This window comes from Lactuca serriola, chromosome 5 (genome assembly GCF_051521515.1).
Source record: "Lactuca serriola cultivar US96UC23 chromosome 5, Lser_US96UC23_V15, whole genome shotgun sequence".
Taxonomy (NCBI): Eukaryota; Viridiplantae; Streptophyta; class Magnoliopsida; order Asterales; family Asteraceae; genus Lactuca; species Lactuca serriola.
The window spans coordinates 73,196,462-73,220,830 of NC_136412.1; the positions used below are offsets into that span (position 1 = coordinate 73,196,462).

Genomic DNA, 24,369 nt, shown 5'->3' on the forward strand with positions numbered 1-24,369 from the left:
CGACATACTGTGATGACCATCTGGTCTTTAAGTCAACACTGGTTTTTGTTTTTAGTTGTTTTTGGTTCATTTGTTAATCTCTTTTTTCTGTGTATCTTTTGTGATTTACTATGACTAGTGGTATACCTGAAGGGTGGTACTCCTAAAGATAGTCCTGTTGATTTTGATGACCCTTTATATGTTCATCCCTCTTATAATGTTGTAACATCTATAATAACAATTAACTTGAATGGTAATGAAAATTATCGATTGTGGCGTAGTGCTATGTCTAGAGGTCTTAAGGATAGAAATAAATTGGGTTTTGTGGATGGTACTATTACTCTTGAAAACATTGATAAATCTAAATCTGCTAAGTAGGAATGTGTTAATGTTTTTGTGTGCAATTGGATACTAGGATCAATTTCTGAAACTATATATGCTAGTCATGTTTACTCTGATAAAGCTAAAGATATTTGGGATGAATTGTTTGAGACTTATAATAAGTCTGATGGTTCTATAATTTTTAATATCCATAAACAAATTAACACCTTAAAACAAAATGGCTCTTCTCTTTCTTATTACTACAGTAAACTTGATTCCTTATGGAAAGAGTTTGATGGCTTAACTAGTTTAACTAGATGTATGTGTGAGGCTGCTACTAAGCTTAGTGATCATTCTAAGTTGATGAAACTAATGCAGTTTTTGAGCGGTCTTGATGATGTATATAATCAAGTTAAAAGTCACATTCTTTTAATGGAACCTTTACCTAATGTCAAAACTGCCTTCTCTATTCTTTCTAGAGAAGAATCTCTTCAAAAGAATGGTTCTTTGAGTTCTGTTACTTCTTTAAAACCACAAGTCTCTATTTTTAATAGTAAGATTAATGATTTTAAAAAAGGAAAAGGTCAAAATAGGTTCAGAAATCAGGGATTATAGTGTAAACATTGTAATCTTAAAGGTCATACAGTAGAAAGATGTTATAAATTGATTGGTTATCCAAAAGATTTTAAACAAAAGAATGAAAATAATAATAAGAATAAGTCTTTTTCTGTGAATTCATCTTCTGTTGGTTCTAATAGTAATATTGTAGTTTCTTCTGAGTCTGTTTGTGATAATGATGTTCACTATCTTACAAGTGAACAATATTCCAAGTTTCTTCGTCTCATTAGTGAGAGCTCTACTAATGAGGATGTATCTGCTGCTGCAAATATGGCAGGTACATCTACGTTTAAATGTTGTAATTCTTTTGTTAATTCAAATAATTCTCAAAGTTGGATTGTTGACTCTAGAGCAAATCAACATATGATCGCCTCTGAGTCACAACTACATGACACAGTGGATGTGTCTAGACTTAATCTTCTTGTAAAACATCCTAATGGCTCTTCTGCACCTATAAATAAGATAGGGAATATTCATTTATCCTCTCATCTTACTTTATTCGATGTATTTGTTGTTCTAGACTTTAATGTTAATCTTTTGTCTATGCACAAACTTTGTAAGGATAGTGGGTGTGAGGTAGTGTTTTCTGAGCATAATTGTAAAATTCAGGATTCACTATCAAAGGAGATGGTGGAGAATGGTAGAGAATTTGGGGGATTGTATTATCTTGATCATGTTCCCTCAGGTAATTATGCTAGTTTAACTAACTCTAAATGTTGTGTTTCAAAATTAACTTGGAATAGTAGACTTGGTCATCCAGCTGACCAGACTTTAAACATGTTAAAAGATAAACTAAAACTTGGAAATGAGTCTCTTCCTCCTTGTGAGACTTTTCATAGAGCCAAACAGACTAGAAAGTCTTTTTCCCTTAGTCAACATAGTTCAGCCCAACTTGGTGCATTGATTCACCTAGATGTTTGGGGACCTTATAGACTTGCTTCAGTTGTGGGATTTAAGTATTTTTTTTAACTATTGTGGATGACTTTACTAGGGCCACTTTGGTTTTTCTTTTGAAATCTAAAAGTGAAGTTTTTTATTGTTTTAAGTCATTTGTGAATATTCTGTCATATTAGTTTAGTGTTAATGTTAAGACTATACGTTCTGATAATGGTACTGAATTTGTGAATAATCAAATGAAATTTTTTTGCATAGAACATGGTGTCATTCATCAGACGTCTTGTCCCTATACCCCACAACAAAATGGAGTTGTGGAAAGGAAACACAAACGCATTCTTAATGTTGCACGATCACTTATGTTTCAGTCGGGAGTTCCTGTTAAGTATTGGGGAGATGCAGTTTTAACTTTTGTTTACTTGTTAAATAGGATGCCTACATCTGTTTTAAATGACTTATCTCCTATGAACTTGTTTTTAAAAGAACTATCAGTTTTGATCATTTAAGAGTTTTTGGTTGTCTTTGTTTTGCTATTAAACAAAATGTTACTGATAAATTTTCTGAACGTGCTGAAAAGTGTATTTTATTAGGATACTCTTCTGATAAAAAGGCTTATAAACTTCTTAGTCTAGACACTAACACTTCTTTTATGTCCAGGGATGTGAAATTTTATGAGTACGTCTTTCCGTACAAGTTAAAATCAACCATTGTTGATAACACTTTAGATAATTTTGGTCCTAGTGATCCTTTTTCCTATGATGTTTTTGACACTAATGAGTACTTAAATGATTGTATTAATCCTGATGAGCTGAGAGTATAATCTTAGTTGGATGGTGCTGATGCAGCCACTCACCTGGATGATGTTAACTCTAATGAGGTTGTCAACTGTAGTGGCGAGGCAGTTGTGCCTCCTACAGTTGATTCTATTCCTTCTTCCTCTGGTGTGTCTAAGTAAAATAGTTATTCACCCTTAATCCCCTCTGTTGAGCAGTCTTTAGGTGTTTCTAGATCTAGGCGTGAGTCACATATGTCTGTTAAATTTGTTGATTATATTGTTGAAGGGAAATATAAGTATGGTATAGAAAGGTCAGTTAATTATTCTTTTCTTGATACTAACACAAAGTGTCATATTTCTAATTTGAATAAGTTTATTAAACCTAAAGATTATAAAGAAGCTTTGTCTGATCCAAATTGGGTTAAGGCTATGAATGAAGAGATGGAAGCTCTTCATCGAAATCATACTTGGGAAATAACTAATTTTCCTATAAATAGAAAACCAATTGGCTATAAGTGGGTTTTCAAAATTAAATACAAATCAAATGGTGATGTAGAAAGGTATAAAACATGTTTGGTTGCTAAAGGATATAATTAAATAGAGGGAATAGATTTTGAAGAAACTATTTCTCCAGTTGCAAAAATTGTCACTATGCGTATTATTATTTCTTTATCTGTACATAATTCTTGGCCTTTATATCAATTAGACATAAATAATGCTTTCCTCTATGGTGATCTCACAGAGGATGTTTATATGTCCCTTCCTCCTGGATATTATTCTGCTAATGATTCTAAGGTTTGTAAACTTACAAAATCACTATATGGTTTAAAACAAGCTCCTATAAAATGGAATGAGAAACTTTGTGGATCTTTGTTTTTGTTTGGTTTTCAACAAAGTATAAGTGATTATTTATTATTTTTCAGGAAATTTGAAGGTTCAATAACTGTATTACTTGTATATATGGATGATATTATATTGACTGGTAATTGTGCAACTGAATTAAAAAAAGGTCAAGGATTTTATGAAAACTCAGTTTTTGATTAAGGATCTTGGAATTCTTAAATATTTTTTGGGAATTAAAGTGGTAAATTTTGATAATGGCTTGTGCTTAAATCAAAGAAAATATTGTTTAGAACTGTTGCTTGAATATGGTATGCTTGGTTGTAAACCTGTAAATACACTTTTAGAGACAAATTTTATGTTAACTATAGGTGAAAATGATAAAGGTAATGTTCTATTAGAGAATAAAACTAAGTTTCAAAAACTTATTGGTAAGCTTATATTTCTTACTGTTACTAGACCTGATATCTCTTATGCAGTTTAAGTACTTAGTCAGTTTATGCACAAACCTAGAAAGTCTCAATTGAAAGTTGCTTTTAGACTTCTTAGGTATTTAAAAGGCAGTCCTGGGAGAGGAGTAGCAATAACTAAATCTGATAAATTTTAATTAAAAGGGTATGTTGATGCAAACTGGGCTAAGTGTTTGACTATAAGAAAGTCTGTATCAGGTTACATGGTTTACTTTAATAACGGTTTGATATCATGGAAAAGTAAGAAACAGTCTACTGTTTCTAGATCTTCTATTGAAGTTGAGTATAGAGCTCTTGGTTCCATTACTTGTGAAATAATTTGGGTTTTAAAAATTTTGTTTGAACTGGAAAATCGTGTTCTTTCTTAAAGATATCTTTAAGAAGTTGATTTGCATTTTGTTAGAGAAAAAATCTCTAATGGAATTTTAAAGTTAGTTAAAATTGGTCTTATTGATATCTTTAAGAAGAAAGATAAATATCTTTAAGAAAGAACACGATTTTCTATCTAAGAGATATCTTTGAATATAAAACAACACGATTTTCTATCTAAGAAAATGGGTCTTATTGATATCTTTAAGAAAGAAAGATAAATATCTCGACTGAGGGGGGATGTTGAAAATAATAATAAAGTCAATCTCATATTTATTGGTTAAAGTGTTAAGTTATTTTGATAAAAGGTATATTGTGTTCAAAATATATTTTCTTGGGTTAAAGTGAAACTGCAGGGAAGTACACGCGGGTCAAAGTCTTGGATCGGGTCTCTTCGGGTTGGTTCCATATTTAGATGACTGGCATATAAAAGAAGAGAGAGAGTGAAGACAGTTCATATTTCCTATCTTCCAGTTCATACGATTAGGGTTTTCTTTCTCGATTTACTCTTAATTCTTGAGAGTGATAAGTTGTGAGAGTAAAATAGGATTTGTGTAGTAAGGTTTCAATTGTAAGTACATGAAAACCTTATGTTTCTTAATCCTCTAATGATATAAGAAATGAAGATGTTGGGGAATTTATCTTGTCTGATTTTAACATGGTATCAGAGCTGTTAGGCTCGTTGTTCTTGATCCTGGCGCTTTTATTATTGTATAGGTAGGGACATTTTTTGTAAATAAATAAAATGCTAAAGGAGTTGGCAATTGAGTTTCATATGATAACATTTTTTTCAATATGGTAACATAGTTTCATTAAAATAATCACATGGCACATAATAACTAGACACTCTTGCAATTCACATTTGTAATCACTATTTCATTTTTTAGCTGAACATTTAGAGAATTGATAGCTTTTGATAGCTATTTCAGTATGATTTTAGTTTTGGTTTCAATTATGGTTTGGTTTCAAAATCTCAGCAGGTTGTATGGAAGTTTGAGGATAATTGATCTATGTTTTAAAATAGTATTCATATTTGAAAAATCTAACATGATAATATAAGGTATTAAGATTATGTGGTTGTCATTTCTTTTAGAATCTACCTTCTACTTGAATTATTGCTAATTATGAAGCCACATATCTTGGGCAATTGGGCTCATGAAATAGATTCCAAAATCTACTTTTCATCCATTATTTATTTCCTAATATAAGTACATGTAAAAGTAAATTGATTAAACGAACAAATTAAGGTGAAACTATTTAATCGAAAATGAAGCACTTATCTCTTTATCTCAATAAAAGAGTCATTTTGTATATGTGGAACTTCTATATTTCATTTTCGCTTCAATGTTAAATTAAAGATTCGCCCTTCATTGTTTTAAATTTCCGTTTACTATATCATGCCAAACAGAGATTTCATTTCCATTTAAACTAGTAACTGATAATACCATATTTTATTTGTTATTGTTTGTGATTTTAAAGGCCTTAAATGGGAAACCATTTAATACGTACATTTAAAAGCAAACTAAAATTTGAATACATGTCACTTAATTAAAAATCTTAAATCATTGTTATCTCCACCAAATTTGTTAATAGCAATCCCATTAAACGAGGACGCATCACAAAATACCCAAAATTCTAATTTTGAATAATATTTTAAACATAATATCATTTTTTTAAATAAGATTCTAATCAAAACAAAACTTATATCTTATTATTTTAATAAAATTTTATAAATTTTTTTAGCCATAATATCCACGGGTTATCTCCACTAACCACCACCACCACCACCTCCGCCACGTTTGCCACCAAGCACCAACAACCACTGTCACCTCCGCCACCTACCACTGTGGCCATATTTATATATGAATAATCACTTCCTCTATATTTATTCATATATAAATATATATATTCATATATGAAAAAAGTTATATATATATATATATATATATATATATATATATATATATATATATATATATATATATATATATATATATATAATTCTTTTTATCTTGAATATTATGCCATATGCAATATGACCTTTGAAATTTATAAAGTACAATTACACTAAATTACTTTAGTAAATGGTCCCTTTATTTATGTTGGCCTAAACCCCAACTTTATTTTAAGTAAACTAGACCAAGATGCCCTACATTTAAAGCAAAAGATCATATAGTGTCACCTCTAAGCAAGGCAACGTTGATTCAAAGATCTTTATAAGATGCATAGAAAACCCTTTGACCATCGCAATAGAATGGGGTCCCTTAAACCTACGTTAATTTCTTAATCATCATCTAAGTATCTAAAAGAAATTTCTATATATTGGCATCTCTTATAAATAACACTACAAAAAAAATTTTGGTTTTTGACGTGACGATTTTGTCGTGAATATATGTTTGAAACAGGTTAACGATGGTATTCCGACAGAATAAATTTTGTCTTATAAGATGGTGGTTGATAAAATAGTATTTGGAAATACCGAGAAAAATATTGAAAACTTGTTCAAGTATGTTCGTAATTTAATTTGATTACCCAACAACACAAATAAAAAATACAATACAAATAAGAATTATATGACATTCAATCTCGTATTAAGAGAAAAAATAATTTATATAGGCACCAGTACAGACAAAAATTATGGAAAAGTTATTTGATAGAGAGTAAACAACCTGAAATATATTTTACGAGGGAGTGTTATGGTTTATCGGTTGTTTTTAATTTCTTTACATGGGTGCTCTTTCATTTCTATTTTAGGACCGATCCGTTTATTTTGAATGTCATGTACGAAAAGTAAAAAATGAGTCTCTAAATTTTTATATTAGCGACGAATACCTTGGATTAGCAACGGGTAATAATGGATTAACAACGGATTTGCGACGGATTTGATACGACTTACGACATATTAGCAACATATTTTTGATAGATTAGTAAATGATTATCGAAAAATAAAAATTAGGGCCTTTCATGACATGGGCATGTGCGGTCGCGCATTTAGCACCTCCTTAGTGTCGCTCCTGATTTAAGTAGGTGTTCTTTCAGTTCCCTCTGATTATGTTGAATACGCTTTTTGATATGCTTACCTTGCAGCAAAAACTCTTGTTAAGGTCGTTTCCCTCATTTCCCCTTCATTGCCTAATTGCCTTCAACATGATCCATTAAAACTAAATTGGCTTAATACAAATCATTATCTTTCATTTTTTTTTTATTTGTGTTATTGCAGTATGATGATTTTCTTAATCATATAGGTTAATAAATATATTTAACATCAAAATCAATATATAATATTGATTTTCATATGGCATAATATTTTCCTGACATAATATTTTTCAGTTGGATGGACCCATTAATTGTATCTTTGTTATCGATTTCTCAATTATTTTTAAGGTTGGATCCGCACGCTTTATCTAGTGTTAACAAGATAATGATGAACCTGGTTATAATTACTACTTATGGGTTATATTGTGTTATCGCAATGATGTGGTTTTTTGAGGAAACAAGTATCGGAAACACAAATGATTTTTATTCTATTAGGCATTTTTCATTTAATTTTTACATGTATAGGAATCGCAAATATACTACTTCTTGGGTCGAGTGGTTGCAAAATACTCTCAATGGCATTCTAGTGTAATTGTGTTCTTTCCACTCGTGTTTTGCTAGAGGCGCCTGTTTTTTAATAATATCCAGCTATTTCAAAAAAATTAAAATGAATATATAGTAAGAACATTATGAGGAACATATTACCTTACTTATTAAGAGTAATGGAATATATAATTAATGTATTTTCTTGATGAACAATATGAAGGTTATTGGGCTCATTGGAAAAATAAAACATTTTTAATTTATATTTAATGAACTTGTTTTCTTTGTGGAATATATAGTAGTGACACTGCATAAGACGTTAGAACTTTAGATTAAGATGATGTCAAATTGGATTCAAATTTGGAAAAATAATAATAAGTTTGAACTTATTTCTATCTAATTACATACAAATAAATTTATGAAAATGAGTCAATGTGCTAGGACAGACAAATAAATTTATGAAAATGAGTCAACCCGCTTACTCGATCAACTACTTAATGTTTTCAGCCAAGGGTTGAATCTTTCAAATATGAATATTTAGAGGATCTTAATGGACAAAGTTTCCAACTTTTTCCAGATCCATGGCTTAATCCTCTCCAAACTCTAACCCTAAATCATAGTGGGAGAAAAACTCATACATGGCTTAAAAGCAATGCATGAACATCCAACTTTCCAACATCAAAAGGTCCATAAGTCATTCAAATCCTAGAATATTATTCTGGAGTTCTCTAAATTCCAAGAACACCATAGAAATGGACCAAAAGGAACTAAAACATACCCAAAATCTAGATCTAATACAAAAAGCATCAAGATAGAAACTTTATACTCACAATGGTCCAAAAGAGTGAATAAGCAACTGGATCTACTTTGCATTTAGGCTCCTTATCACCAATATGGACTTTGGTCTCCTTCAAACTTCACAAAGAAGGTGCAAAAACTCAAGAACTCAATATGAAGGCTAGGGTTTAGCAAGAGGAAAGTTTTTGGGAATGGGGTTGCCAATGAGGAAAACCCTAAGGATAAGTGTCTTTAAATAGGGCCCAAGGACCGAGAGTTAGGGTTTCATTTTTCAGCTAAGGAGTGCCACATTTTTACTTAAGCATCGTCGCGACCAGTAATATCACGTCACACTCAATCAAAAACTCAACAACTTTGATAAAATATAATGAGTACCTGGAACCGATTGTTACATTCTAGCACATATTGTTGGTACAAGGCATATTCCTATTTTGTCTCCCTATCCAGGAACAACCCCTATATTCTCTTTTTAGGGACTAAGATTACATTACACATATTTACACATACATGCAAAGTTAACATAATAAGAGAGTTAGTGCACAACTCATTTGATTATGGACAATATTAGAGATGAGAGCTAACATGATTTCAAACTTCTTTGAACACCTACATTCATACCATTACCCTCTAATTAGTTCATAATTAAAGTATAATATATTAATACTTATACAATACTTTATTTTGGTTATCTTTTAAATTAAACAATCTGATCAAAGATCAATTTACCCTTTTAACCCCATCCTTTTATAATCATAATTAACACCTTTAAGAAAACTTCATGATGTATTCACATACTTTTCATTTGAACAAGTTATGCCAATTAAAACAATACTTGTTATTAAAAACAGGTATTACAATTAGATCAGACAATATAAAGGGTTGTGATGCATCCTCATTTGTATGTATGGATAATCCAAGTTCAGGGAACTCGAGAAAGGAAGCAGGTTCATGGGGTGAGCATATTAATGATGAAATATGAGGGTGTGATATTTGAATGAGATAAGGTGGTTTCTCATCCCATCGTTTCATAATTATAAATTCATAACATAGTTGTGTAAGGGTTATTAAAATCCGAGTCAGTTAGTACAGTCTGTGATACGGTGCTATTATCGAATCGCAGGATAAGTAATGGATGAATTTCTTGGTGGAGTTATTAGTTTGTTAAAAAGGATTATAAACCCTAAGTTACGATATGGTCAGAAGTGAGAGATCAAACTAACAGGTTATGTGGTTAATTTGTTTAGTAGTTGTAGTATGGGACTTGCATAGTCTATTAATAAATGGTTATCGATTCGGTTAAATTCCAAACAAATGACCACTATGGTAGATATGATAGTAAGTTTATAAAACTTCTAAAGAACTTGGTATGTTGTCTGAATAACTTTGGACAAAGTGATAAGTGGAAAGCAGAACAAGGCTTAAGGTCGTGATAGTAATTACTCTTCACTAACTAGCCATGTAAATACATCTAGATTTTTAGGGTACATAACAAAGTAATTTATATTATGTGAAAATGTATGAATAAGTCACTAGGTGTGACTATGCTTGGGTATATAATAACATTTTTTCTTGATTTATAAAAAGAGATATTTTGGAAAGAATAAGCATGCCAGTTGTTTAAATGATTTTAAAAGGGAATTGCTAATAGTTTGATGAATTTGATACATAGTATAATATATGATTGAATAGTGTGAGCTGCGGTTAAGCTCTATAACTAAGGGTGTTATTTGGTCTTTTTTTTTTGTTTTTGGTTTAATCGTTTCAGTTTTTTCGGGATTTTTATATCTTAAAACTAACCATAACCAAACCAAATAATACATTATTTCTCGCAGATAGCTTTTCAGTAAGCTGTTAACACAAATAAGGTTTTCGGTTTTTTATATCATTTCTCGCAGATAGCTTTTCAATAAGTTTTTAACACAAATACACAGATAAGCTTTTCATGTTGTGTTGTCTAAACTCTCGATGCAACCATGGAAATTGTAGAGGTTTGTTAATATAACTTTAGTCGTATATTAAGAAGAAAAAAGGATAAAACTATAGAGGTTTTTCAATATAGATTTAATGGAAAGAACCAAACATTTAGCAAGATGGTAGTTGTTTTTAATACAAAATAGAAACAATTATAAACTTATAATGGTTAATAATTAAATAACGAGTAATGAAACTTATTTTTAGTAACTAATCTACCAATTTAAATATCAAAATGTTAACTTATAGATATAAACTATAAAAAATTATATTAGTTAAATAGCTTGATTAACCAATATAACAAAGTTTTAACCAAAATAAAACCGAATAAGGTATTCTATTCGGTTAACTAAACCAAATAAACCTAAAGCCAAATAACATGAACCAAATAAATCAAACATCATTTTGTTGTTCGATTATTCTATTTCGGTTTTTTGTCACACTCTTATGACTACAGTCATGATTATTGAATGTGTTTGGGTAAATAGCTTATATGTTTACATGCATCATTTGCTTAAGGGAAAGTTGTGAGGCACAAAGCCTACCTGTGTGTTTGTGTTAAAAGTTTATTGAAAAGCTATTTGCGAGAAATGATGTAAAATGCATCTATGTAATTGAGGATAGAAAATAGTAAGGTATTATGTACAGGAAAGATGAAGCACTATAGAGAGTGTAAAGTAAAAATGAGTTTAAAGATTTGAGAGAAAGCTTAAAGAATAAAATGTTTAGTGCTCTATAAGGAGAAATTATGAAAGGCATAGTTTTCCATGCATATAGTGAGTTGACTAGGTTTTTCATTCATATTTAGGTATTCATGTAATTGGATGGATCTGATAAGGTTATCGGTCTCATGTCTACATGTAGCGACATGGATCAGTTTCTTGAGACTCGGGTTCCTAAGCAATTGGGACTCAGGTGCGATCTATAAGCGTTTCCGTTGGCATCCGGTTCAATTTTTTTCTGGGGTCATATATGTCAGGATTGTATGCGATAGGATTTTATGTGCTAAATTATTTGAGTAAAATACATGTAATGTTATTTAAAAGCTATTAAAGATTGGGTCAAAAACCATGTACCTCGCGATTTTCTAGACTTATGTATGTTTGTGTTATGTACTTAGGTTTAGTAGCAGAAAATGGAGTGTATTGATGGTAAAGATGTCAAGGAAACAGAGGAGGTTTTTAGTATTTTTCAGTTATGTTATAGTTGTTGACATTGTTTGAAACACAAAAAGCTGTAAACTCTGAAAATATTTCTAAAGTGTTTGTCAAAGAACATTTTTAATGATAAGAAATGGTGTTTCAAAATACATTGTTACAATTTGGTTTCAAATTCATGGTTTAAGCAAATTAGAAAAGGCTTGACCTTCCAAGTCATAAACTATGAACTATGAGATATGTGATCCCTTAAGAGGGATTGGATAACTTATTTACTTACATGTCTAGATTACTATGAAGTAGAAAGAGAAATGTTTGGGTATTAGTTTTTAGGGTTGTGATAAGGTCATATATAATGGCCAAGGTATTATTACCTTCATGTTAGGTGTTAAGATTGAAATTTGTGTTAAGAAGAAAGAATATTCTTGAATAGGTCACGTGGATCAAGACAATGTTGTATGAAATGAACAAAGTAATTATTATCAATATGTTAAAGTGATATGATAAAGAAGGTTGTTAAGAACAATTAATAATATTAACTAAGAAATGTAATTATAACTTTTATAAGGGTGATTGGATTATTAATAGACTTATATTTGGGTTAGTATGCAATGTAGTCGCGAGAGGATACTGATGTTTGTGTTATATGAATTGTGTCTAGTCATATAGAATGACTAGAGTATTTTTCTTACCGTCGTGGGTGCATATGGTAGAATGTGTGCGGTAAGGTGGAAGATATTTTATTTATGATGCATAATTAAAACTTGAGTAACGGATTAGAACCCTGAGATTGTTAATAATTTTACTATTTTGTAGCAATGTAAGCAATAATGAATTATAGGTATGAGAAATACGAATGGAATGTGTAATATTCCGAAAAGACACTAGAAAATTTTTTAATGTTGGAAATGAATAGTATGATGCATGGTTAGACAAGAAATTTTCTTGTAAGAATATTGATAGTATGCTCAAAGTTTGAGGGTATTAAAGGGATGTGACATAGAGCCTATAGTTAATGTGAAGTGTGGCAGATGCCATGCTAAAGATATATATCAGTGATGTGTCCATAGAAACCTAGAATCTTTCAGGAAGTAACGACTAAAAGGAAATAATGAATATACAGAGAGGAAAGTGGATGGGAGTATCATTATACTCCTAAGTCTACATAGTGTGAACAATCTTTAAGTTGTAATAAATCAGATAGTACCCCTTATGTGTAAAGGGAAAAAGATTTATTTATCAAAAAATTTATTCCATTTTGTGTAAGAAGAACGTGTGAGTGTGAAAGAGTTAGTATGAAAATAAGAATATTTAAGTGAAATACAAATACTTATTGAGATTACAGAATAGTTAAAGAAAGATTGAGGGTTGCATAGACTTACAGATTCTAAGGAGAAATATTAAACTCCAAGTAGCCATTAAGAATAGATTGGTATGTGGGAAGCTAGTTTCGAAACGAAGGGAGGTATGACTCCTCAAAAATGAATTCTAATTAATTTCTGATTAAATATTGAACAATTATAATTCAATCCCTGCACTTTTACTTAATTCTTTTAATCCCCAAATTAATTCTAATTAATTTCTAATTAATTGAATATTAATCAAATCATTTATTTCAATTTATTAATCAAATAATAAATCAACCTCTTTCTCCATAATATCATGTCCAGCTGCTAGTCTTGAGGGCAACCCAAAAGGATTGTGCTATTATCAATTTAAGTATATATCAATTATAGTTATGAGCTTAGACACCTAATCCAACAGTCTCCCACTTGGATAAGTCTAATAACTATAGTTGCCAGTATATCCTTCTAAATCGATCAACAAATTATAGTTCTCAAAGCCGCTATCATACTCTGACCTAGTCAGTTACTTGTCCTAAGATAAGGGATCATATAATCCTCCGTTCTGCAAGATATCATGTGGACAAATGACATGGATCAGAATCAATCTCACTGTCCAATACTTTGTTTCCCGATTTCTGATTTGTTATGACAAAGAACTACTAATCGAACACATCAATTTAGTCTTGGGGGGGCCTGACACTATAAGTCAACACCAAATCATCGAGGGGCCCAAGATATCGCTTTTCCCATCAGGGCAAAAGGAACAGATAAAGTTGACTTATATGCATGCACTATTTAATCATCAAATCATGCACAACAATACGTTTTATAACATCAAGTTACTGATGCATTTACGTATTATCAATGCACAACAACTCTTAAACAACAACTCATATATCTCCGTTTAAAGATTATAAGAAATTATCGTCTCATAATTACTTGTAATAAATTCCATGAAGTAATTCTATGAGCTTGGGTTAATCCAATGATTAAATCTGTATTTCAAAGTATTCATGAATGTTGTTGCAAACCATTGCTATGTCTAAACCATTTAGACAATCAACAATCCAATTCATGACAGTCTTAATTCACTACTTACTTCCAAAAGTATGATCAACTATGAATGTTTGAATAATCCAATTATTCTAGAAGTAAAACATGCAAAATTTAAACACAATAATAAACAATTGACAAAAGATAGTAAACAATACTGATAAATAATTCTCCATTATTTAATTATCAAATGTCAATTACATTTATTTTGTTACAAGTTTCTAAACAACTATCTAACTACTAAAACTAATATCATCCTTCATACCAATGCTCCTAGCATGCTGAACGTGCTTGATTTTACTTAGACCGTTTGTGCGGGGATCTATTGGATTCTCCTCGGATGATACATTCTTCACGACGAGGTGACCTTCTTCTACTTTATGTCAAGTGAAATGGTATTTTCTGTCAATATTTTGTGATCTGTCATGGTCTTTTGGTTCCTTTGTTTAGGCAACTTCCCCTTCATAATCACAGAAAATCTCCATTGGCTCATTGATGGCTGGAACAACTTCAAGGTCTCTAATGAAGTTCTTCAACCATATAGCCTCCTTTGATGCTTCTCTTGCTGCCATGTACTCTGATTCACATGTAGCATAAGTCACCGTCTCCTGTTTCGAACTTTTACAGGTTACCGCTCCTCCATTAAGGGTAAACACCCAACCAGATTGAGAATGAAAGTTATCTCTATCTGTTTGAAAGCTGGCGTCACTATACCCGATTACTCTTATGTTTTCACTATCAGCAAGCATAAGGACCCGGTCCTTAGTTCTACGTACATACTTAAGAATATTCTTAACAACTATCCAATTAGCTCTACCCAAAATCCCCTGATAACGACTAACCATGCTTAAAGAGAAAGACATATCAGGGCGAGTACATGTCATACCATACATGATAGATCCAATGGCAGAAGCATATGGAACTCTACTCATTTTTGCTATCTCTGCATCGATACTCAGACTCTGAGTTTTACTCAGTTTGGTATTACTTTCTATCGGCAATTCACCCTTCTTGGAATTCTCCATACTAAAACGTTTTAGTACCTTATCCAAGTATATACTTTGACTAAGTCCACTTAGTCTTTTACTCCAGTCTCTCAAAATCTTTATCCTTAAAATACAAGCAGCCTCTCCTAGATCCTTCGTAGCAAAACACTTTCCATGCCAAGACTTAACTTCTCGCAAAGTTGGAATGTCATTTCCTATAACAAGTATGTCATCAAAATATAATACTTGGAAGTTTACTATAATCCCACTAGATTTGACATATACACAAGATTCATCTTCGCTTCTAGAGAAGCCAAACTCTTTAACTTTCTCATCAAAAAAAAGATTCCATCTACAAGAAGCTTTTTTAAATCCATAGATTAATTTCTCAAGTTTACACACTCTACTGGGGTACTTAGCATCCACAAAACGCTCTGGTTGATTCATAGTCATGAAATGCAACTATGGATAGCATTACCCTAGTAGATTTAATCTTAGCTACTAGTGAGAATGTATCATCATAGTCAACCCCTGGGGTTTGAGTAAAGCCCTCCGCAACCAGTCGAGCCTTGAAAGTGTGTACCTTTCCATCTATGTCGGTTTTTTTCTTGAAGATCCATTTCACCCAATTGTCTTACGACCTGGTATATTGTCCACCAAATTCCAAAATTAGTTGTCATAAATGGACTTGATCCCGTTGTCCATTGCCTCTTTCCACTTGGCATCCTCAAGGCCCGCCATTTCTTCCTTGTAGTTAGCAGGTTCATCCAAATTTACCAATGTACTATCACTAATAAAAGTATCGCCTTCTGTCGTTATATGGAAACCATAAAACACAGGTGGAATGCTAAATCTACTAGAACGCCTAAGATGTAATGACTCGTCAATTGGTTCAACTGGAATTTCTTCCTCAGGTTGAGCGCTAGTATTTTCATAAGTTCCTTCATTATTTGACTATTAAATTTCTTCAAGATCAATGGTACTACCACTATCCTCTTTGCATATGATCTATCTCTCGTGAAAGACTCCCCTTTGTGCTATGAAGACCATATTCTCACTAGATCCGTAGAACAAATATCCAAAGGACTTCTGTGGGTAGCCAATGAAAATACATCTCTCACTTAGAGGTTCGAGCTTGTCGTGAGTCTCTAGTCTAACGAAAGCTTCACAACCCCAAACCTTGATATGTGATAACGAGGGAACTTTCCATGTCCACGTCTCGTGAGGTGTTTTGGTAACTTTCTTTGTTGGGACAAGATTATGGAAGTGGGAGGCAGTCTCTAAGGCATACCTCCAAAAAGAGATTGGAAGTGAAGCTCGACTCATCATGGAACGAACCATGTCCAAAAAGGTCTGATTACACCTCTCAGCCACACCATTAAGTTGTGGTGTTCTAATAGGAGTCAATTGTGAAAGTATTCCACATTCCATGAGGTATTCGTGGAACTCGATACTAAGATACTCACCGCCTCAATTGTATCTAAGAATCTTTATCTTCTTTCCCAATTGATTCTCGACTTCTTGTTTAAACTCTTTGAACTTTTCAAACATTTCTGACTAATGCTTGATTAAGTAGATATAACCATATCTGCTATAATCACCAGTAAAGGTCACATAGAATCAATTTGCATCCCTTATGATGGATATGAAGGGCCCACACACATATGTGTATACAAGATCCAACAATCCTTCATCTCTTTCACAAGAACAAGTGAAAGGTGATTTTGTCATATTACCTAGCAAACAAGACGTGCATGTATCATCTGATCTTAAGTCAAATGATTCCAACACCCCATCCATTTGGAGTTGGGCCATGCGTTTCTTGTTGACATGTCTAAGACGAAAATGCCACAAGCACACTTTGTCCATACCATTAGACGAATCAATATGAAAAACACTATTTCCTAAATTGTCTACAATCATCACAGTTTCATACACACCATCACAAGGTAAAGCTTCAAAATAAAACACACCATTTTTATAAGCAGAAATACAACCATTCTTGTCATCAAAAGAATGTCTAAACCCTTGTTTAAATAAAGCATGAAATGAAATGATGTTTCGTGTCATCTCTGACGAGTAGCAATAATTCAATAAATCTAACCCTAACCCACTATTCAACACTAAGCTATAAAGTCCAATCTTGGTAACAGGTGAAGATCACCAATTCCCCATGATCAGGTTCATCCTTCCATGCTCCACATCCTTACTTCTTCTTAGCCCCTGCAAATCAGAACAAATGTGAAACCCACATCATGTATCAAAGACCCAAGAATGAGAATATGATGAGTTATTAGATAAAAAAGTGTAAATACCTATCGAGGTTGGCTTCACCTTGCCATCCTTGATATCTTGCAAGTATTTTGGGTAGCTTTATTTCCAATTCCCCTTTTCATTGCATTAAAAGCAAGTGGCCTCCTTTGGGTCGGAAACAGGGGGAGCATCGAAACTGGACTTTCCTTTGGGTCCACTACTAGATGACCCAACTTGAGACGTTCCCTTCCAGTTAAGCTTGGGAGGACCTTTCCTCTTTTTCCCTTTCCCTTGACCAATGGCCATAACAGGAGCAACAACAGGAGTGGATGCAACACATTTTCCCTTCATTCATGCTTCAGCTGTTCACAGGAGGTTGTGCAATTGTAACAAAGTAGTTTCATTGTTGTTCAAATGATAGGTAAATATAAACTGATCATAACAACTTGGGAAAGAGTTCAACACTATGTCGATTGCCAAATCTTCACCAAAATTTACATTCAACTTGATGAGCTTATCCACGTATCGTTACATTCTCAAAACGTGGTTACTTACAGACTCACCATCCTTCATCTTGCATGCGATAAGGGACTTTACCAACTCATACTTCTCTTGTCGAGATCGCTTATGGTACTTTTCCATAAGGTCCTTGTTCATCTTGTACGGCTAGTAATCCTCATAATGTCTCGGCAATTCTGGGGTCATTAGCCACCATGATGAAAGAAACATTTGCCGTATCCTTGTAGTGTTTCTAGTAGGTAGCTATTGATGGGTTTTATACAAACAATCCTATGTGTGCATGCAACCCTAGATACGGATCTATGTTTTCACTATTAGTCATACAACACTATGAACACAAAAGGAAACCTAGCATGCATCTACTATTTTCGAAATTGACATAAGAGAATAGAATACATACCTTTTGTTGTTATATAGTAATAACAACTAATTCCTTGAGTTTCCTTAGCTCTTGAAAGCAAGTACCATAAGTGTAGTACCTCTAATGGCTCACAAACACACTTTGAGTGAGAGGATGAATATGAGAGAGAGGAGGAAAGGTACTAAGCTCCAAAATTCGGCCCTAGTAGGGATTTCCCAAGGGGTGGTAGAATTCTAGTGCCTTAGGGTGCTATTTATACTTGAGGCTAGCTAGGGTTTCAAGGTGGAAACCCTAATCCCTTAGCTTAGGGCCAAAGCAAGTCCATGGACTCCTTTCCTTAAGCCCTTGGACGAAAACTCCTAGATCCTTCTAGGATTTTCGTTCAAGCCTTAATAAAGGTGATCCAATAGCCCAAAGTCTCAACTATCAAATAATTACAAAACAACCCCTATACTTTTAATTAATTCATTTAATCCCGAAATTAATTCCTAATTAATTTCTGATTAAATACTAATTAATAATATGATTCCAAATTAATATATTATTCATATAATATATTAACAAATCATATTTATACCCTAATTTATTATTCTTAACAATAAACCAGTCTCTCTCCTCAACAGTCATCCTGTCTAGTCACTAGTGTGAAGGCAACCCAAAAGCACCATGCTCACAATCGGGTCAAGTACATACCAAAATAGTTATGGACTTAGACACTAATCCAATAGCTATCTCTTCAGGAGTGACATTCGTTTCATCGATCTCATCGAGTGGTTTTTCGAGGACATACTCTTTGTCCTTAAAACGAAGTGTCATATGATATTGTGCATCCAGTTATTGTAGTTTGTGCCATCCAATTGCACCTTTATGTAAATGTTCAATAAAGAGAAGTTGTTGTTGTTAGAGGAGGAGGAACCAGAAGCATTGGTAGGAGTAGATATCTGAAAGAGTAGAAAATAAAGTTTTAGTTAGATAAGAACAATCCTCAATATAACACCCAAATGAAATATCAAGGCTAGGATCCAACTAAATAATTTACAATGTAGAAAAGGAATGTCGTAATCTAATTGAAAATTATATAAAGTTAGGTAAATGACGATTTACCAATTTCACCATCAAAAACAAAATTTGAACGAATTAGGTTTTTAATGAAATTCCTAAATCTTTTGAGAACCATTGAACTTTTCAATGGCATGTTTAATCTCGATTAAGCTCTTCCATTTGTGACTGGGATACCGAGGATCACAAACAATATGTGAATAACCATGCAAATTAGCTTGGTACTTTTGATGTCATTTATCATCTCATTTTAATGTGCCGGTTAGCCACACACGCTCCATTAAGCAATGATAATTTACGAGATACTCATTTCCACTCTTTATTAGTCCCTATTAGCGTGCCGGTTAACCACACACGCTCCACTAATGACCAATAATGTGTAATGTGCAATTTCATGGATTAACATACAGTTTCACATTTTTTCTAAAGTAACTAAGATTGAGAATTTTATAAAATAAATATATTTAGTTACTTTATAGATCATTATACTTATTAATGAGGATTAAGTATCATATCAAACTCCTTCGACTAATGACCCTCCTCCAATCAAGAAAGCGGTGGGTGAGAGTGGACACCCATTTAATCGACATTTTATAGGCAATTTCCTTATACCCCCATTATAAATCGGCTTCGTGAATGAGGCATACTTGCGGTTCAACTGAATTGTCTTCTATATAATAGTAATATTAGACTTTTAATGTTACATATAATATACGGATGTACTTTTTAAAACTTTTCAAAAAATACTAGGTTATATTTTAAAATTTCAAAATTAATATTCAATTAATTAAATTAAAAAATAAAACCAATCATGAATTCATGATAAGGATATCAAATTACATTTTAAAATATTCAACTTCATCCAATTAAAACAATATTAAGGTAATTATCCTTTAAGACTAATTTGATATTAGTTCTTAATGGCTTAAAAGTACTTAATACCGGTGAAGACTAGCATCTTAAGATGATTTACTCTTGCTTGGTAGATTTATATAGAAGATTCTACTTTGGATCTCTTGCCTTACTTCATTAACTTCCAATCCCCTATGAGAATCTAAGTATTTAAAGGTTGTGGTTCTTTTTATTTCTATGGTTGATTTAATCTTTCTATGTTTGCAAAGTGATCATTGGAGGGCATAAAATGGTTTTAATATTCTTCAAATTTTAATGCTTCCGTTGCTAAACACATAGTATATTATAAACTATTTTTGAATAAAATCCAATAGTGGTTTGTTTATGTAACTGTTACACCCGTTATGTTTTTGGGAACGAAATTTGGGATATTGGACAAACTAGTTTTTGATAATATTGCATTCTCTTATTAAAAAAAATCTTAAATCTTTATATAAGATTGTTAAAAAGAAATAAGATTGTTAAAAAGAAATGAGTGCTTCACAATGATCTAAAGCATTTCTTTCCTACTTTTAAATATTATTCCCTCAAATTTCAAACTTAGCGTAAACAACTCTAATATAAAACAAATTCTAACAAGTTAAGTTTCAATTATAAAATTTAGTCTCGTATTATATTTGAACCCTCTATTTACCAAGTATTCATTTCTAATTATTTTTAATTAATATTTATTCATTTTATTTATTATTATTATTATTATTATTATTATTATTATTATATCTTTAATTATTATTAATTATTAATTAATCACTATATATATATATAATGAGTTATATTTATTTAATTCACTTATCCTACATTAAAAGTTAATCTTTAATTATATAATTATTCTTATTATTCATCAATCCAATTCCTAAATTATAAAAGGAAAAAAGGGTGTTACAGTGATCATCTCTGATACCCTTCTTATTAAGTATACCATGCTCCTCTACGATAGGCTCTACGTGTAACCCTAATGCAACATCGACACGAGACATACGCATATCATGTGTCATCAATTGCCTTTGCACGCATTGTTGGAGCTTCTTTAGGGACGACATTATGATTTTTTCATTATCATTGTTGGTATGGTTCCTGGTGGTGGTTGTGGATCTGATGGATATGAACCTTTGATAGTATCTCTTTGTGCTTGTTTTTACGGATGCTCATAATTAGATGACCTACTAGGTGGTGATGTGAGATGGTGCCATAGGATCGTATGCCTTAGGTAAAGCATCATGTTCAATCCATGAATATATATAAGAGCACCAGGCAACATGTCTCTCATCCACTATTGGCTATAACTCCTCTATAAGCTTATTATCCTCCTAATATAACTTCATATCAACTATTAACAACATTATGCATAGGGATGATAATGATATATTTATATAAATAATCATACCTACTTAACATCGACAAACACATGCCAATGGGGTTTCTATTACAGAGTAAGCTTGGACCGTCCAATAGCCCGATGAATGACATTCAGTTGTCGGATACCACAAAATGTTCATTAGAAAATTTTTCAGTCTATATTTGACAAAATTATGTATCTAAGATTTTAGCAAATAGAAAATCTTAAAAAGATAATATCCAAATGATGGTATTGATTTTATTTTTTAAGTGATTTGTACTTTATTTTATTAGGTAATATATATTAGATAATTTTAAATTTTAAATGTAAATATAGAACTCTTAATATGGAGTACAAAAGTAATCTCGTTTATTTGGACTTTACACGTAGGAAATGAATATTCCAAGCATTTTAATTTCTTTTTAAAACGACCCCACAGTTATTCTTGAATTAACAAGGAGGGGTCATGTCGCACTTTCAATAATTTGGTGATGTTATGCAACCCACATCAAAAAGAAAATGTTTTTTTCTTTCTCTTTTATGGTTTTTGAATATTCTTGTGTTTGATGTTTACGTCTTTTTAGTAGGGTCAATATATGAAATTTAAACAATATGGACAAGTACAAAATTTAAATTAAATAAAATTTAAGTATTTAACCGTTAATATATAAAGATAATATTAAGGTACTTTAATTTCGAAAATTAACATATAATTTATTTTATCTTTGTTATGTATCATTTAAATTGCAATTAACATATAGACACATAGTTTATAACTTTAAAGCTTAATCTGTAACCATACAAAATTTTATATAGTTAGTTTTGGGGATTTTAATCATTTTTATAGATGAAAATTCTTTTTTTATTTAGTTGAATAAATATGAAGGGCTAAAGAGTAATTTTAAAGGTTTGTGTATAAAGAAAGGGGGATTCGTAGGGCACTCGTGTGTGTCAGTTGCATGGCAAGAGTTTCAAGGAACGTAACTTCTAATTTATAATTTATTTTTCATTATTTTCAAAATCTTATTTTATCACCTATCCGTTTATTGTAAAATAATCTCTAAATTTAGACCAAGATAAAATAATCTAATTTTTTTCGTTTGTTTGTTTTTTCATTAAATTACATTGTCGTTTGTTATAATTTTTTCTTACCTCATATTAAAAAAATCCAAAATAAGAAGAAATTTTAACAATTAAAGTTGAACAAATTGGCACACAAATAAAATAAAAAGAAAAGTAAAAGAAAAATATGGGAAGAATATCGATAAAGATAGACGAAACTGATGATGGAAGAGGAGTCTTCGAGGCCTAATTTGACCATGCCTTTTTTCTTTTCCTTTTCTGTTCATTTTCCCTTTTTTGCTGTCATTTTTTACCTTTTTTTCTGAAATAAATACAAATTTTTATTAAACCAAATATATTATTCATATAGTATTACAAAAATAATAATGAATTTAAAAACAAATGGTTATCAATGATTCATACAAATATCAATAAATAAAAGATAGTTTCAAATTACCGAAATGAGATACGTTGTAATTATTCAGAAGAAATCACAAAACACAACTTTTTAAAAGTTGAAATTCATGTCGGTAGTCCATTAATAAAATAATATATTACTGATGATGCATATAGTTATAACTTATATGTACATAAAAGGTTTACATACAGGGAAAAACAACTATTTCTAGGTAATGTTATTATTGTATAAAATAATATAAATAATGAAAAGACGGTCTTAAATGTAAAAAAAATAAACAATTTTGATGTTAAGCAAATAGGATTATATGATTTTTGATTTTAAATGACAAGATAATATGCACAGAGAAACAATAAAAGTTTATTTATTTCCTAACAAAAATATTTATAACTTCATTCTATTTTTGCTATTATCTTTTATTTTTAGACTATAATATACAATAAATTTATAACTTCTCCAAAATACAAAAATTACAGAGTAATTTTTTATTTTAAAATAAGATGAAGTCATTCATTTCCATTCCACCAAAAGATAATTAAAGTACATAAAATGTAGTCTCAATTAGGGGTGTTCAAAAATATCCGCATCCGAAAATCCGAAAATCCGATCCGAAATTTCTGATATCCGGATTTTCGGATTCGGATACGGATAGTGAATTTATAAAGTTTCGGATATTTCGGATATCCGATATCCGAAAAAAATAATTTTTCTTTATTTTTTAATATTTTAAATGAGAAATTAAAAACATTGACATGCTTAATGGACTAATGTTCCGCACCATTTTCAACTTTTTCGTGACCATTATTTCCAAACTTTTATTGCAAACCTTTCCATTTACAATCGTTATATATTTGTTTGTTATAATCCTGGTTCGTTGGCTTATAATCAAAAACTATTAAGTAAATGCTACATACATTTATTTGTTGCTATCGATATCCATCTATGTCGCAAGATTTAACATAGTTGCTATTATTAATTTTAAGAGTTGCGGTGATTTTACGGATCGGATGTTCAGATGTGGATATTTATTTAAAATTCATGAAATTCGGATATCCGGTTTAATATCCGAATCCGTATCCGAAATTTCGGATATCCGAAATTTCGGATACGAATTCGGATATCAAAACTCAACTATCCGAATTTTCGGATATCCGGTTTTGAACACCCCTAGTCTCAACAGATATCAGAGTAAACATAAAATGGATAGTGATAATCTGTAGTGGATACAATATAATCAGGTCGATCTCTTCCCTTTGTTACCAGAAATACCTAAAAAAATTAAACTTAAACTGA

At 31.4% G+C, this 24,369-nt stretch overlaps 1 protein-coding gene across 1 annotated transcript; it reads left to right on the top strand.

Annotated features, from left to right (window-relative positions):
• The first annotated feature begins 264 nt into the window (after positions 1 to 264).
• LOC145049599 (uncharacterized) lies at positions 265 to 6,136 on the top strand. The gene is made up of 7 exons (XM_078997985.1): positions 265 to 310; positions 395 to 883; positions 983 to 1,603; positions 2,071 to 2,255; positions 2,639 to 2,753; positions 2,874 to 3,147; positions 6,010 to 6,136. The coding sequence occupies exons 1-7, from the start codon at positions 265 to 267 to the stop codon at positions 6,134 to 6,136; spliced, it is 1,857 nt and encodes a 618-aa protein (XP_078854111.1).
• Positions 6,137 to 24,369: the final 18,233 nt, after the last annotated feature.

What these genes read in the sequence shown, in the direction of transcription:
- LOC145049599 (XM_078997985.1), top strand. Translation starts at nt 265, where the DNA reads ATGTCTAGAGGTCTTAAGGATAGAAATAAATTGGGTTTTGTGGATG. An exon ending in TTCTATTCCTTCTTCCTCTG is followed by an intron (nt 2,754 to 2,873) that starts GTGTGTCTAAGT and finishes ATATTGTTGAAG; the next exon opens with GGAAATATAAGTATGGTATA. An exon ending in TCAAATGGTGATGTAGAAAG is followed by an intron (nt 3,148 to 6,009) that starts GTATAAAACATG and finishes AAATTTTTTTAG; the next exon opens with CCATAATATCCACGGGTTAT.